Source organism: Bradysia coprophila (assembly GCF_014529535.1).
Source record: "Bradysia coprophila strain Holo2 chromosome IV unlocalized genomic scaffold, BU_Bcop_v1 contig_5, whole genome shotgun sequence".
NCBI classification, from domain to species: Eukaryota; Metazoa; Arthropoda; class Insecta; order Diptera; family Sciaridae; genus Bradysia; species Bradysia coprophila.
In genome coordinates, this window is record NW_023503374.1 from 5072399 (window position 1) to 5088567 (window position 16169).

At 34.0% G+C, this 16169-nt stretch overlaps 1 protein-coding gene and 1 long non-coding RNA gene across 11 annotated transcripts in view; one reads left to right on the plus strand and one right to left on the minus strand.

Moving 5' to 3' along the window:
• The window catches only part of LOC119071717 (solute carrier family 12 member 4), a 152168-nt gene that overhangs the window by 103670 nt on the left and 32329 nt on the right, over positions 1-16169 (minus strand). Inside the window, exon 1 of one of the 10 annotated variants that reach the window (XM_037176725.1) lies at positions 5570-5642. The exons of the other annotated variants lie outside the window; for them this stretch is intronic. Coding sequence (XP_037032620.1) covers positions 5570-5627 — 58 coding nt within the window. The 5' untranslated portion in view covers positions 5628-5642. Of the gene's footprint in view, positions 1-5569; positions 5643-16169 lie in introns of those variants that run through there. 10 annotated transcript variants of the gene reach the window in all.
• On the plus strand, positions 9958-14945 carry LOC119071833. The gene is made up of 3 exons (XR_005086737.1): positions 9958-9968; positions 13411-13416; positions 14831-14945. It is a non-coding gene; the product is annotated as an uncharacterized LOC119071833 (long non-coding RNA).

Consider the following 16169-nt stretch of genomic DNA (forward strand, 5'->3'; position numbering starts at 1 on the left):
TTTTATGGCAACTGTGGGGCGCCGGTTTGTCTGGGCGCAGTAATCAAGTAATTTACAACAATTTTCTCGATAGTAACAACTATCGTCATAATCCTTTCATAACTAAAGAAGGTCACAGTAATACCATATTGGTAAACTGAATTATACGAAACCCTTTCGTCCTATACGATTTCAATTTTCTCACAATGTTTTATCTGAAAGCCTGCAATGCCAAACCATTTGAAAGTTATCGAAAATTTGAATCGCCAGTTTTAATCGTTATTTAAATTTCTATGTCGAATGCTTCAGTTATAAATACTCGAAAGTTATGACGTCAATTGAGTTAAAAATAATTGAGAGTGACAAAACCTTGAGAGGAACAAAACCTTGAAAGGGACAAAACCTTGAAAAAGACAAAACCTTGAGAATGACTAAACAATGAGAGTGACTAAATAATGAGAGTCACTAAACCTTAAGAGTGACGAATCGCTGAGAATAAGAAATCCTTGAACGTAACAAATCCAAGAAATTATTCACCTGACCGCCAATATACAATAAAATGAGAAACCTACCTAGTCAATAAATTGTCGTACCGAATTACAATCATTTAATTACAAGCTTTCACAATCCACAATAATAACTTATTCTCAGATTCTTAGACACATCGCATTCAGACTAACTAATCTAGCCACCGAAAAGTCCTTAAAGTATGAGCATTTTGTTATATTGAAACGAAACTCTATCCCAGAACAATTTATTACGTGAGACTTTCAGATGGCAGAGGAATTAAAGAATTACGAATAAACAGTACAATGTTAAGTCACAAAAATGTGCGCTTCGATTTAGTCTGGTTCATTCTTACCACATTTTTATTGAAAATGTTTCATTTTAACCTACCACATTGATGCACAATATCTAATATTTGACATTTTTACTATCTCTTCAATACATGCCAAAGAGATAATCTTGAATCACTGGTCCCCGTCGATGATAGACAACTACAACAACAAAAAAATGTTCTGAATTCAATGGTATGGATGGTATGGTATTCAATGGTAAAATCGTTTTTTATTTTCGTGTCACAAGGATAACACAAAATATTATCTCTGCTCCATCCGCACTAAATACATTACGGACTCGGGAGTAAATCTATATTTCCAACGTTTAGCCTGTCTTATCTGCGGTACGTGCTTGTACAAAAACCCCATCTGCGAACAATTCCATGTATCCGGGTAGTTTTTCTATGTATTTATATCGAAATCTACGGAATGAATGGTGCACGATAAGTTGAACAAAACAGATTTTATGTGGATATTATATTTGCATTGTACAAAAATAATGTTGCGTTCATTCAAGCGTTTTGTATTAGTTCAGCACGACGTAAATAAAAGATGTAGGAGCGATATTCGACTTTAAAAGGCTGAGTCGGCGTACACAGATCAAAATATGGATCTAGATCGAAATCTCTTTGGGATTAACAGTACGCGACAGAATCTTTTTTAGAATTAAAATTTAGTTCCTTCATTCTCAATTCCAAGAGGAATTAAATTTTAATCTATTAGGCCCTTACTTTTGACGCTTGTTTACTATGCACTCAAATGAAAATCTCATTTTAATCCGATCAAAGTGTTATTTTTGTGCAGATTCGAGCAATAAAAAAATATTATTCTAACTCTTCCTACTTTTCACTTCAGTAAAAAATAAAAAAATATTTTTTTTTGATTTGCTGATAGTTTTTTATGTGTTTTTATCTAAACGTCTGGTATGAGAAGAAGTTATTTTGCGAATCTGTTCGAAGTTAGAACTAAATTAACAACAAAAAGTGTTATTTGAAGACAATCAAATTCTTAATCCCTGAAGTAATTAAATTTTTAAAATTTTTAGTGAAGATCAAAAATCAAATCCCAAAAGAATTACAGTTCACGACATCTCTATTGTCTCGACTTATGATTTCCACGTTTTCAATGAATTCCACACAACTCACACTCTGTATCAGCATGATCGGCTGAGGTTGCCAAGGTTGTATATTATAAGGAGGTTGCGCCAACAGCCTGTTTTGTGTTGCTGTTGCGTTTCAAATTAGTTGAACTCTTCGCTGTGGAATTAAGGCGAAAAAATAAGTGACCGCTGCGAAGAATTCGCCATTTTTGATTTTATGCCACCACGAAAACAGGCTGTTGGCCCAACCTCCTAATATACAACCTTGGCAACCTCAGCGGATCATACTGATACAGAGTGCAAGCTGTGTGGAATGTGTGGAATTCATTGAAAACGTGGAAATCATACGATGTGAGACATTTGAGATGTCGTGGACTGTACTTTTTGAAAGTAATCCCATCGGACCTGAAAATTATCATCCCATATTTTTATCTACCTTACACAAGGTCGGTAATTAAATCGGATCTAATACGAAAGGGGGATAATAAATCAACAACAGGTGTAACCAATGCACTTTATAGGTCACTGTTATTGATTGCAGTGAGTTGGTGGAAGTTGCTGTTCATCCATCTTTAGCCAGAACTGACTATAAATGTTCTGATTATTCGGAATTTAATTCCTAGGGTGATAATTTCTTGAAAGGGCAGCGGTCAAATTTGATAAAATATTTTGCGAGAAGAGGAACTATTGCACTATTGGCAGACATCGTTCCCTATAACCACAATATTCTTCAGTTCATGTTTAGACATAAACTTAATTAGAAGAACTTTCAAATATTCAAGTACAAGGACACTACCTCAATCATTAAAACTATTCTGATTCAATAAATTATTCCTAACTAATCCAAGGTCTGTAATCTATATTTCAAAAAGAAGCCAAGATTTGGTTGTGGATCTAAAGAAAATATTTTCATATACCCCGAATGATACAGTCAACGATGACTTAATTTTAATATGCATGAAGCTTTCATCCGTTCACCCCACATCAAAATTTTGCTGAGTTATATGGAACGTTGTTCTTGACAATAAAACGGACTCAATTATTCGGTGTATAAATATGTTTCACTAATAGCTAAAGTGATTAAAATTCGCTAATAAGCTAAGATAACACTTCAAATATTTACCGACAACATTCGGGTCTATTTCAGTTATAACTCCACCAAACATTTTCGTTTTGAGGAAATTTGATACTTAATTAATCCACTTGTGTAATTCTACACGAACTTGTAAATGATATTTGAAATGTAGATATTTGCACAAGTTTCGCTTGGGGTAAATGAAAAATGTTCGTTTTGTGTTCTGTATAGGACATTTTACCATTTCAATCGGTATTATTTGCTTGCGTTATGACGTTCGATGGAAAAGCAATAAAAGAAAATTCTGTTCATCAACACGAGTGATGTATGATGACACAGTGAAAACAGGGATTTCAACGACATGGAAAAAAATTTTACGAGATAGAAATCTACACAAAAATGTTCTTCTTCCATTAAAAATATGAAAAAAAAAGGAATTGGGAACGGTTTCGCTTCGTATACCTTCATATATTTGGTTAATGTTAAAATCAATAATTTAACGACTGAAGTACTACGACAAAATGATAGGAGACGTAAAATTATACTGGCAATCATCATTTTATTTTTATTATCTAAGTCAATTGAGAATATTGGATATTGGGAAAAAGTTGTGCTCAATTTTGCCAACAAAAGGGGTGTTAAGAGTTTGACGACATTAAAGGGAATTACTCGGGTGTAATTTGATTTTAACGATATAACCGATACCTATGTGTTTAATACACTAAAACGGAAACCTTTTGGGATCAATTTGGTGAGAGAAATATACAAACTTTGTTAATGGGAAGACTTTCAATTTCAAAGAAAATCTTTCGTATGCATACAATGCACTAACCACATGACATCAAACATCCAGATAGCTTTAACTCCATTAATGCACTACGTCCCATATGTAAAATATGTTTAAATAGCGCCCAGAAAAAGAGCTCGTAATGTTATTCAAATTCCGATGCATGCATTTGGTGCATGACTAGATATGAGATGAGATATACACAGACAATAATAACCTCTAACATAGTATGGAAATAACCTCTGACATTTGCAAACATAAAATATACATTTTGAAGCGAAAAGTTGACTTAATGAAAGAAGCTTAGTCTGGTAATGTCATGACTCACAGAGATATAAAGCTTTTCATATTACACAGCCATTGCTTGATGCTAAATGGTAGAAAAGTGTATTATCGGTTCATCGTATGTAGTACAGACATGTGGATTATGGATTGTACGAATTTATTTAAATATTTTTTTTAGAATCCATTTAATCTTTCCTGACAGCTAAGTTTGCAATAATTTTGATATGAAGCTGTAAGTGGAAGTGATTGCTTTACGAAATATACTAAGATGCCTTTCTCAAAGACACATAGAACTTAGAGGGAGATATTTCTGGCCGAGAAGCTCTTCAAAGCTTTGTTGTTACCATAAAGCAACATGCTTCAAGCAAAATCGCTTAGAGTGACATCTGCCAAATAGATTACTAATTTGTATGAAAAATTGTTACACATTTTTTTACAGTGCCAAAAATTTGCTTGATACACTGTCAAGTTTCAGTACTCTATTTGGGGTACCACTAATGCTGAAGTGTGTTGCATGAAGCCATGATAGGTCATTTTTGTGTAAATCTACTAAAAGCTACAAAGCTACATTTACGCAAAAGGGATACAAAATGACTAAGAAAAGCGACTTCTATCGTCAACCCATTTCGTTTCGAATTGTAGGGTATGTGGTTAAAGAGACTTGAGTTTGGTCTAATACTCGCTTGTCGGAAAATGTGCCTTGGTTCGCTTCATCTGTAATACCAGCAGGTCAACTCATGCAAATTTACTACCATGGTGGTTTTTTTTAGTTCTGAACATATTTGACATTTTTTAAAGCTTTAGAAGTCATCGATGTTCCCAGTTGACGCAAAATTTGAAAAAATATTCACCAAAATACTGGAAGTATGAAGATGACTTTAAACTCTGACAAATCTGAAATTATGTTTCCTAAAGGTGAACAAACTGTAGTGAAACCATATAACCAGGCTTCCGGATATCACTGGTAAAACATCTTGAGCAAACCTAGGTACAAATTTGGGTGTCGAACACACGGTGCTAAAAAAGAACATTTTTTTTGTCACAATCTCGCACACGCCATCACAGGGCCTATTTTTGGAAATTTTTCCAAAAAAAACTCCAAAAATAGGCCCTGCTCCATCAACTTAATGTTCCCTTTTACGAAATTGCGACTGGAAATGGTTGCCCTTTTAACAGTTCAGCAAAAACTCCCAGTCTCAACTTGACAGTTGTTATAAGATTCAATAATTGTAATTACGTGTCACGGCATTTATGAACGGCATTAAAATCATAGCCCATGATTTTTGGCGATAATTCTCTTGTCGCGATGTGTCCCATATCACACATAATTCTCACCAAAATACGCATGAGAGATTTGTAACAGTCATACTAAACGCAAAATTACGGTACACGGACAATGAACAAATAATTGCATTATCCTGGCAATCGCATAATAAACCATGTTTCCATAAAACTAAATTTCCAATTTAAATTTACAAACTAGCCACCAATTGTACATAACGTACCTTCATCTGCGTCGTATACATCCATTTCAATGCATACCGTCGGTCTCGAACCATTCATCTTTACGAAACTTTCTTTCATTTGCAATTGTCAAAGCTGCAGACAACCACTTGAAATGAATAGGCCGCAATCTAGTCCATACAATTATGTATACTGTATGAAACAGCACACACTTCAACTTGCTGCTCGTACAATTTTCGAGGCTTGCACTTTTAATGTTTCATTGGCGCATATCTCTCATCACTCACAAAAGTGTTCTAGTGTTTAACGGCATGATTTTCATTGCACTAATTTCGTTGAATAAAACTTTTCTGCCACAAAAATTTTGTTTGAACGTGAAGTCAGCGCGTTTCTATTCTACACCATTCACATCTATCTATGTCGAAAAGTTGGATACACACAAAACGGAGCAACGTATGTTATTATAATGGTACTCTATCATTATAGGACGATTACAACTTGAAGAGCATCATTGCCCAACTATAAATATTTTTGGATGAACGATGTTATAAATGGGTTCCACGTGAATTCATTCTTCGTATAAATGTCCGATTTAATTGTATAAGATCCATAAATGTGCGTTTACTGAAACGGTCGATATTGAAGAAATATTTGATTTATTGTCGGTAGACAAAAGCTTTGTTTGATTTAATCTACTGAAATGAAACGAGTCGTAAAGTTTCACCAGAAGGAGGAAAAGGTAGTAAAATTTTGTAGATTTTTTATCCATTGTATTGTGATCGAATTTTCCGTTACTACAGAGAAATATCGGAAATAATACGTTGGTGCCTAGAGCCAAGGAAAATAATCCGATTACTTAAATTATAGAAAGGAATCTCATTGAACTATCACCTCAAATCGTAGTGCATGCCATAATTTAAACTATATCGTCACTACAGTTTAATTATGTGAAAATTTACAAACTTTTTGCACATCTTTTAGTTTTATGATCGGTTGCCTAGGTATATTCCATGCTCTCCTCCTACATAATATGTGGAAATGAGATTTAGTTTTAATGTGCTCGTTCCTCGTATGATATACTCACTACAATTTGAATGTAAAGTACTTTAAACGAAACTTTACGGATATTTTTCAATATCGTCATTCCACCCACATTGTATCAGTTAAAATAGATCCTAAAGCGGAAAGTGTTTTATGAATTTTTATTACACAAAATAAGCAGAATACATCACTTTGCTGCGCGATAAAATTCTTCATAAAGTAAGATTTTACTTATATGACGTAGAGTATACGAAATTTTATGTAAACTTCTTCTTTACCAAAAGAAAAGAGGGCAAAAAATAAAACAGAATCAACCAAACTTTGTTCGTTTGGAAATCTCTCTTGCACTGGGAAGGAATGTGTTCTGTATGTAAATTCATTTTCTGTTTAAAGTTAGTTCAGGTCTGAGGCTGTTTTGTAATGCAATTTCTTTTAGTTTTATAATTCAAACGGTTAATCTGGGAAAGATTTTATGCAAAATAATATAAAATTGTACGAAGAGTATGGTCTGGTGAGTCACGGTGACTCACCATTGATGGCCAAGTTTCTCGTCACTTTTTTCTTTCATTTCGATCGATCGATAGAACTTTCTTGTCGTCTGTTTGCAGCAACGACTTCAAAAACCGAGCTGAGTATTAGATACTCTTTTGGCTACTCAAGCAGTAAAAAATAGTTAAAGCCAAAGAAGTACTAGATTCTATTCTGTATTGATATAAAAAAGAGTTGACAATCTCATCTATCATAAATATCATAGATTACCTGAATTTGTGCTGTATTTGTTTTTGGGGCTCCGTGGGGTTCCGCACTTCTTTGACTAGAAATAAATGGGTCGAAGTGGGCTGAAACCGTATGGTCATAAATGAGCTAATAGTCCAAGAAGTGCGGTACCCAACTAAATCGAAAAGTGTTAAGTCTTGCATGCATCATATGTTTAACAGATCAGGGCTGATCTTTCTCCTAAAACTTTTCTGAAGTATTATGGACTTTTCGGCTCTGCTGTTCCTTAATATCCACAACGGAAACAACGGAAAAAACCCAGAAAAAACTGGTGGGTGAGCGACAAAACTTAACTTCAACATTCAAAAGGAAAATTAAAACTTTTCACCTAAATGACACAGACAGTCTGCTAATAATACCACGAGCTACCAGCAATATTTGCCATTCTAATCAATTTACTTTGATTTCATATTGGCCTAAGTTTTCAGTACGAAACCAATTCAATAAAGTTAAGAATAGGTCAGACTCAATCGGGTATGAGTCTAAAAGTGAGGTTGCTTTTATCCCTTTTGTTCAATAAATCAATTGATGGTAAACAAAAGAATTTTCATAGCTCCATGTTTTCACGAAAATTTGAAAACTTTTGTTATTAAATTTATATTGGAACACCGAAAACATGCACAATGATGCCGTTATTTAATGAACGAAACTTTATTTTTTCGATAAAAAAAGTAGAAAACTGAAACAATTCTAGACTCTGTTTCGATTCCATAAAACATCTCCTAATCGTTTACGACAAGAAAATGCGAGGTATTTTATTCGACACTGATGAATATAATATGATAGCAATTCGTTTTAATTAAGCATTTGATTAATACAAATGTAATATGGCAATCTGTCTTATAGTTTAAGGTAACGAGTTTCACACTTTGTCATAATTATACGAGAGACTAGATATACAAAAGGTTGGATGTTGTTTAACGCATTTATGACTTCTACACATTCCTTAATTGAATGAGAAAATATGGAACGTTTCACGTTTAATTGCCAAGGTATTAACAAACAAAAAATCGAAATGCAATTAAAAATGTTTAATATGTTGTCTCAACAGCATGTTGTGCACACGAACTAAATAAATTTCCATTTTCATTCAAAATATTCTGTTTTCCTCGTCTAACACAGAATAATTTCACAGAAATGTTAAACTGAAAATTAATTAAATTTGTGTGTATCCAACGATTGCAAAACCCATACTCTCTCGGCTCCTCGTTATCCAATATTAGAATTCATAAATAGTCTGAATACACATATATATGTACGTGTACTAGAGTTAAATAACCCCTTACGGACAATGCACCTCTGTTTACGCAAGACACACGCAAAAACCATTAATCAAACCAATTCAATTAACAGACTCATTTTTACACAAAAAAAAAAAACTAATTTTCACATAGATTTCTCAAGATCCAATCAACACTTCAGATTAATAGCCAGCGAACTCTTTAGCATACCACTCGCTTCGTTGAATCAACAGACAACTTTTATATTATTTGTCATATTCCTCCGTTCACGCGGAAAAGTCATAAGCAACTGTTTTTAGCGTCACTTAGGTAAAAACTAATCGCTTTACATATAACATTGCATAAAAATATCTATCGACAATCTGTATATAGAAATGGTCGTAGAACATATTTAGCTATATTTTCTCCGTTTATACACCTAGATTTTCATTTTATTTTTTCTCCTTTCGCTCATATAATATAGAAAAAAAGCAGGCCATTTGTGTGCTTTTTCGTTCGGAAAATGTTTTGTGCAAAGTACGGAATTATTATAAAATATATATAGAACGATAGAGGGAGAAATTGTGGAGAGTTTATAACATGTATATACACACAATGTATGTGTATAACACAGCCAAACAACGAGGAAAAGGCTTTTCCAGTTTTTCTCGTCGTATGCGCGCGTTGTGGCTGAATTCATGCCTCTGCGAATATTTATTCGAACATTGTCAGAAAACAGATCGCAATTATTTAAATGGATATATTTACTTAAAATTTATATAACAGACGTAGACGAACCCTCCGATATCTAATATAGCATCCAATCGAGTCGATTCAAACAGCAAATAACACATATACCAAAGAAGCAAATCAGTTTGAACAGTCAAAAATAAAATGAAATAATCAAATTGAATGACATGTAAGCATTTAACAGAAGAGGAGAAGAGCAAATTTATTTTGGAAAATTTGTTTTTCTCATTTTCGTTTTTTTTTTCTTTCGGAGACTTCTACTCAACCTGATAATGCCTCGAAAATGTAATTGAAATAACGTTTAGATGTGAAATGGTTTACAATCATGAGGGTGTCCCATGAACGTTGAAAATGCTTTGCCACTCAAAAGAAAATCCTTAAATAAAAAATGGAAAATCCTTTTTAAGAAAAATCCTCAACTTCACCAAAATTCCTTAGGAACAAATCCCAAAAATACCAAGAAAACCTTCAAAAATCGAAGAAATTCTTTAAAATACGACAAATAAATCCTCTGATACTCCCCCAAAAACCTCCCAGAATTTTCTTTTTAGTCCTTTCTCACTCAAATCTGCGATTATGCGCCCCTTGCGGTTACTTATAAAATCAGATCCGACGCACAACTAACTTCAAAAATTCACGGTTAGACCTCAAGGTAAGTGTACGTTACTTTTCCGTTCAGGTGACTATGAATGTTTGATAATATTACTATGTTTAGAATCGTGCCATGTCACTACGACGAAACACCTCCGGTTATATTGTATTCATGCGTCTGACATAGAAAATTTTCTCTTTTTTATTCCATTTAATTAAGAGTAAACAGTCGAAGGTTACTACAAAAATATTTACTTTACCGAGCTAAATCGATTTATTGGATAAACTTTTACCTGCCGTTTATTTTCGAAAGTTAGCGTCATTGATCCTTTATTCTGTTGGTGTTATATATACATTTAATTATTACTTTCTTTTGGTTGTAGAAAGGACGACAAATTTTTAGTTCTCAATTCACATCGATCTTAGTAGTTTCTTCTAAATTTCTATTCAGAGCTTGACACACAAGGTAGTTTTATTTCTATATAAATATTAAGTTACCAACAGTAAAGACGAATATAGCGAGTGTATCAAATTACGTAAGAGTTACTGATGTAAAAACAAAATACAAACACAAATAAGCTTAAGAGAGTATCCAAGTTTCTGTGCACCTTTTTTTCGCAAATTCAATAAAGTGAAAAAATGAAATAGGAAGAAGAAAAAAAATAGCCCAACAACAAACAAATAGAAGAAAATGAACCCATACACAAAAGTCTACTACACTTTGGCATCAATTCAATATCATCCTACATTCATATCAGCACACCTTTCTATACGTAGAATCGGAAAGGGTTGCGAAACAGAAGTGTGTCAATTTCGGATTATCTTTTATGTTGATACCTACTACTGTTCAAATAGTGTGTCTACATTTTCCGTGCTACAAATGGATTTAGTCGCATTGTTGTTCACCTAACTATTGTGAGAGTCTTTTTTTTTCCAGTTGTGTTCGTTTATTTTTATTTTTCTAATAAAGGGTTGGCCAACAAACATCGAAATGGATTTCTTGTATGGACAGCAACGTAACATGCAGATCTTATCAAGATATTTTAATGGCATCTCTCATCATCATTAAAATATTAATTTGCTTTCAAAGAAAAATGTGTTCATTGTTAAGAACAATGTGTCCATTGCTTACATAATAGCTAAGCTACGGGTGTTGTAGATAGCTGAAAGGTAGATGTGTAAAAGACGTTGTCAAACAAAAGAAATTACATCGAATTTATAACATCCACGTGCAGTAAATATTGTGTGCTCATTTCTTGGTGATGTAGCCACCTATATTATATACCTGAAATGTTGTACATTGAAGTGACGACAATGCATGGAAGACTAATGTCTTCGACAGATAAATAAAATTAGTCAGATTTTTTTAACACGCCGAATGGGAAAGAAGATTGTGAGAAGCGAAAAAAAATGAATTACATTTACCTAATGAACACATTTGTTCGCCGGGTAAGAAGCTTTAAGCTATAAATTAAATAAATTAAGCTCTGGTGCTTTCTACCATGAGTAAACATTTGTCGAAGAAACATTCCGAGATTGTTTCCACATTGTGTAATACGATAGACCGAGAGTCTACGGCTACATTCAATGAATGGAGGAAATAAAGAAAGATAAATTTTGTTCAAGTTCGCTCAACACCCTTTTATCCGGTGAGGTAGGCGGTGCCGAGGCCGCAATTTATTTTATTAATTGCAGGACTTTAGTTCGCATGTGGATTTTTTGTGTGGTTTGTAAGCTGAGTATGATATGACTCAGTGTTTAAACATTTTTATGCACATTGGGTTCGAAGAGGACGATGGGAAGGCCCTTACGTTATCCTATCAACAAAACATATTAGTTAAAATTTTGAGATATATCGGAAATCTTTTCAATCATCAAAATCGTGAAACCACCTGAACAATACGACTCATACCCCGTCTCCCAATTTCCCTTTTACATTTTCATTTGCCAGATGTTTTATTTCCTGAGATAAACTCAACAGTTTTTAAAGAAATCTACCATTTGACAGTATTGCTGCTTTATGGCTTCCCTGTAAAACAAAACGAATGCGAAAATTGGTTGGATTTATAAGCCATCATTTATCCATCCATTATTGTACAGGAATGTCGTTCAATTTTTGTTCCACTCCGTACACCAAAAAAAAAATGGCTGCAAGGTGAAAAGAGTATAACTTTTGGCTGCAGATATCATCAGTTACTACGTACCAGCATATTTTACTACATTCAAGCTTTTTATGTCATGTGCAATGCAGCCATATTAAGAACTCGAACAATTGCGAGCTTTAAGCTCAAAACACACAAGTCATCAAATGAGCGTTTCGATCAAAATTCTCGTTGTTATAGTTTTATAGTTTCATTAAGCATCAAAGACCAAAGAAATTTTTGGTCAAAGCAATTTTTCGATGCATCGTGTGTTTTGAGCTTAACCACTCTTTGTTGAGGTAACTGCAAGGATGTTATACTAACAACCTGTCACGTTTTGGTACCTATGGTACGCTTGCTGTTATACATCACAAATATCAAACGATTCACTTTCAGATAAGAGGTCAGCTGCTCTTTCGCCAGAACCTCATAGTATAATATGGATGGGATGGCTCAGTGTGTACTAGATTTCCACCAAAAATTTATGATTTTACATGTAAAATGCAAAGGCTGCGTTGCACTTTACCACCTTAATAAATGTAGTTAGGTTCCTAGAGAGGGTATTGACATAACCCAAGTACGATGAATTTGTGTGCATATGTCTAGGCTAGTCTACATTAAGGCGAGATATCAATTAGCACCTAACTTTCATCAGAGATTATTTGCATACTTTGAGGAGTGGTTCGGAAGTCACTGTAAGGTGGCGGTCCAGACTGGACTTGCTTGACTCCGGCGGCTCGTGAGGACTCTAAAAAAATTAAATTTGGCTACATATGGTAAAATATGCTTGAATGTGGGGAAATATACTGGCATGTGGTAGCTTATGATATCTGCTGCCGAATATTGTATTTTGTAGCCAAATTCGAATTTAATTTTTTTGGGTGTAGATTGTGACCCCGATCATTTGAACCGATTTTCATAAACGATTTATCATTGTTGGTGCCGGATTCTTTGAAATCGGAATGTTATTGCGAGCCCTATACGATTGGGCTTTTAAATCTAATAAATTGTCGCCTTCGTAAATCTATAATTTTAATTAAATATAAATATTGTTGTTGATATAAGTATGGTAACCCCCTTGAAAATAATAATCCGATTATTTTTTTCTCCGTACGAAATTGAACGGTTGATATTTACAACAACGAAAAGCGAAATGTATTTCGTAATAATTATGAAAAAAAAAAACGAAAATATTGAAAGGAGCACGAAAGCCACAAATGCTTCTTCAAGAAAAATAATGTATAAGATAATGGCACTTCAACTTCTCATAATAATTTCCACATTTTCGTTTTTCGGAGGAGTAATAAAACATATATTTTATTTTCGGTTCTATATACAGAAATATTTACCAAACTTACCGAGGATGAGGTAAGTTCGTGAGGTGGCCAATTACGTTTAAAGGTTAAAGGTTCTTTTTTCCCGTTGTAAAAAGCTTTGAAGGATTTTATTTGATTTGTGGATACAAATTGAGGTATTCTTTTATGTGATGAACAAACGCTGAAGCACGTTTCTGTTTCACTTTGTGCAGATTCGGAATCTGCTACTTATGAGATGGATAAAAGCAAATAATTTGTTAGACAACCGAAAGCCTTGTAGTCTTGCATAAAAAAAATCGCTAATGGAAAAAAATTAATTATCATTTTCTCATAGCATTGGTTCTAAAGCTACGGACTTCATTTATATTACTCAATGTCAATGGTATTCAGTAGGTTGATGTTGTCGATACCTTAGAATGAGATAATTTGTAGCATTGATTTTGGTGACAAAAAATGCGAATTATCGTCAACCTTTCATAACAGAACCAAAATTAGACGACGACCGGTTATGAGAGGGCAACCAGACGTTTTGTCGCGCATGATATCGGCGAAAAAATAGTCGTTACAGTTGTTATGTTATTATAAATTCATGTTAGCGCAATAGCTTAACACCTACTGACTGTACAACATTTAATTTATTTTCTAACTCATTTTTTGTAATTAATCTGAGATTTTAATGAATGATAGCCACATCATTGCTGGACAAACGTTAGAATTATATTTTTTAAACCCCGCCCTGCCGCCCTGCAGACCGCTGAATGAAGTCATTTAGTCTGACATTTAGTCTGGTTTCTTATGTCGAAAAAAAGCGTTCTGCTCGATTCAGAACTTTTTTGGTTTTTGACGATTGGATATGATTGGGCCAGACTTTCCTAACTTTTTTTTGGGTGTTTTGAACCGGTAAATACCGGTAAAAACCGGTTTTAGTGTAAAAATTAAAAGTGAAATATCTCGGTCAAAACTTAATATTTTTTTATAGTTGGACCGGAATCTCTATACAATCGCGTCGAAAAAAACTGATGGAAGTTCACTTTATCCTTGAGTTCTAGCGTTGGGAGCACTTGGGAGCACTTAGAGGACATTCAAGAATTGTCATATTGTGGGGAATCATTCAAAGATACTTTGCTCTAGCAATTCATTCGGGTAAAATGATAAAAAAAAATTCGAAAAGTTCAGGTAACTCATTTTATTTAGAGAAAAATGTCTGTGGGAAGGAGGGTGCTTCATAGCGGTATATCTCATGTTCTTCTGATACGTACAAGCTCGGCCGGCTAGATCTGAACTAGTACTAGTCACCAAGCTTTTCAACGCGTCCCCTAACGTCAAATTTTATTTAGAACTGGCCAGGGAAATTGAGTTCAAAGTTAGCGGTTTTCCCGGTACACTTTTCAGGGAACCCAGGATAATTCACTGAACTTTTAATTTTCCAAAAAAAGTTTGTTTAGCGATTTTAGGTATTGAGCCAGCCTTTCAGATTCCGGTCCAACTATCAAAAATATTCAGTTTTGACCGAGATATTTCACTTTTAAGATTTACACTAAAACCGGTTTTTACCGGTACTTACCGGTTCAAAACACCCAAAAAAATTTAGTTAGGAAAGTCTGGCCCCCAATCATATCCAATCGTCAAAAATCAAAAAAGTTTTGAATCGAGCAGGATGACATAAGAACCCGGACTAATTGGTGAAATCGATATATAAATTTAATCAATTCCAATCGGAAGTGATTCCTCATATATGATTCTCAATAATTACTTACTTCGGTAAAATACAAATCTAATTTGTAGCGAAGATATGAATAAGGTGTTCGACCTTATGGTGGTACTCACTTCTAGTAAATCACAGATCTATCTATCGAGGTCGAGTCAATCAGTGAACATATATGACGAGGGTATGGCCGTATCATACTACTAGATACCATTGCCGAACATAAATTGATTTAACCAGAAATTGTAGCGCCACCGGTAAGTCAGATACAAGTGTCATGGTCATTTTTACAAAGAAATTTCTAATATACAGCCAGCTCTGAATATTTAGAAATATTTATGCGACTCTCTGTTTTTCTTAGTTCCACACGTTCCTCACATTTCATATGTTTAGTATTATTCGGGCTATACTCGGATTACTCGGATAGAGTGAGACAACTAGCGTGATGTGCACAGAGTGTGTGTGTGCAATATATTGATTGAAGTGTGGAACTTAAAAAACAAAAAAACACATGAATTTCTTTCTATCTAATCTGCGATTACTGTATGTGCACTGAAGTCAGAATATGTACCTGTCCTGAAAATAATTAAAGCTTTTTTGACCTGTACCTAAATCCTGAAAATTATTAATCAAGTCAACTGTCCTGTCAGATTAAAATGAAACAACCGCTTTTAACAGTCGGGTATTTTCTTGGATAACAAAGAGTTTCAGTGAAATCGAAAAACGCAACCAGTCATACGTCGGTTTTCTTCACCTTATACCATTCCGTAGAGACTAATATTTTCCTTCCACGCCATGATGCAATCTCACAACTTCTAACCTTCGAAAAACTAAATGTCTTGTATGTAACGCAAGAAAGGAATTCCTCTCTTTTGTTTCCATCCTTTCTGTAAGAGAAACATTTTTGAACGGTTTAAATTAGGGATATTTTCTTCGTGTTAAGGATTTTCATGTATTTGTGAATTAATCAGAATTAAGCAACCGGAATGATTTTATTGACTTGGAGAAATCCTGCTGATAAACAAAAGTTTTATCGTTATTTCGAGATATGCATTCGCAGTGCTATCTCCCTACTATACGACTAAAAAAACGTTTTATCT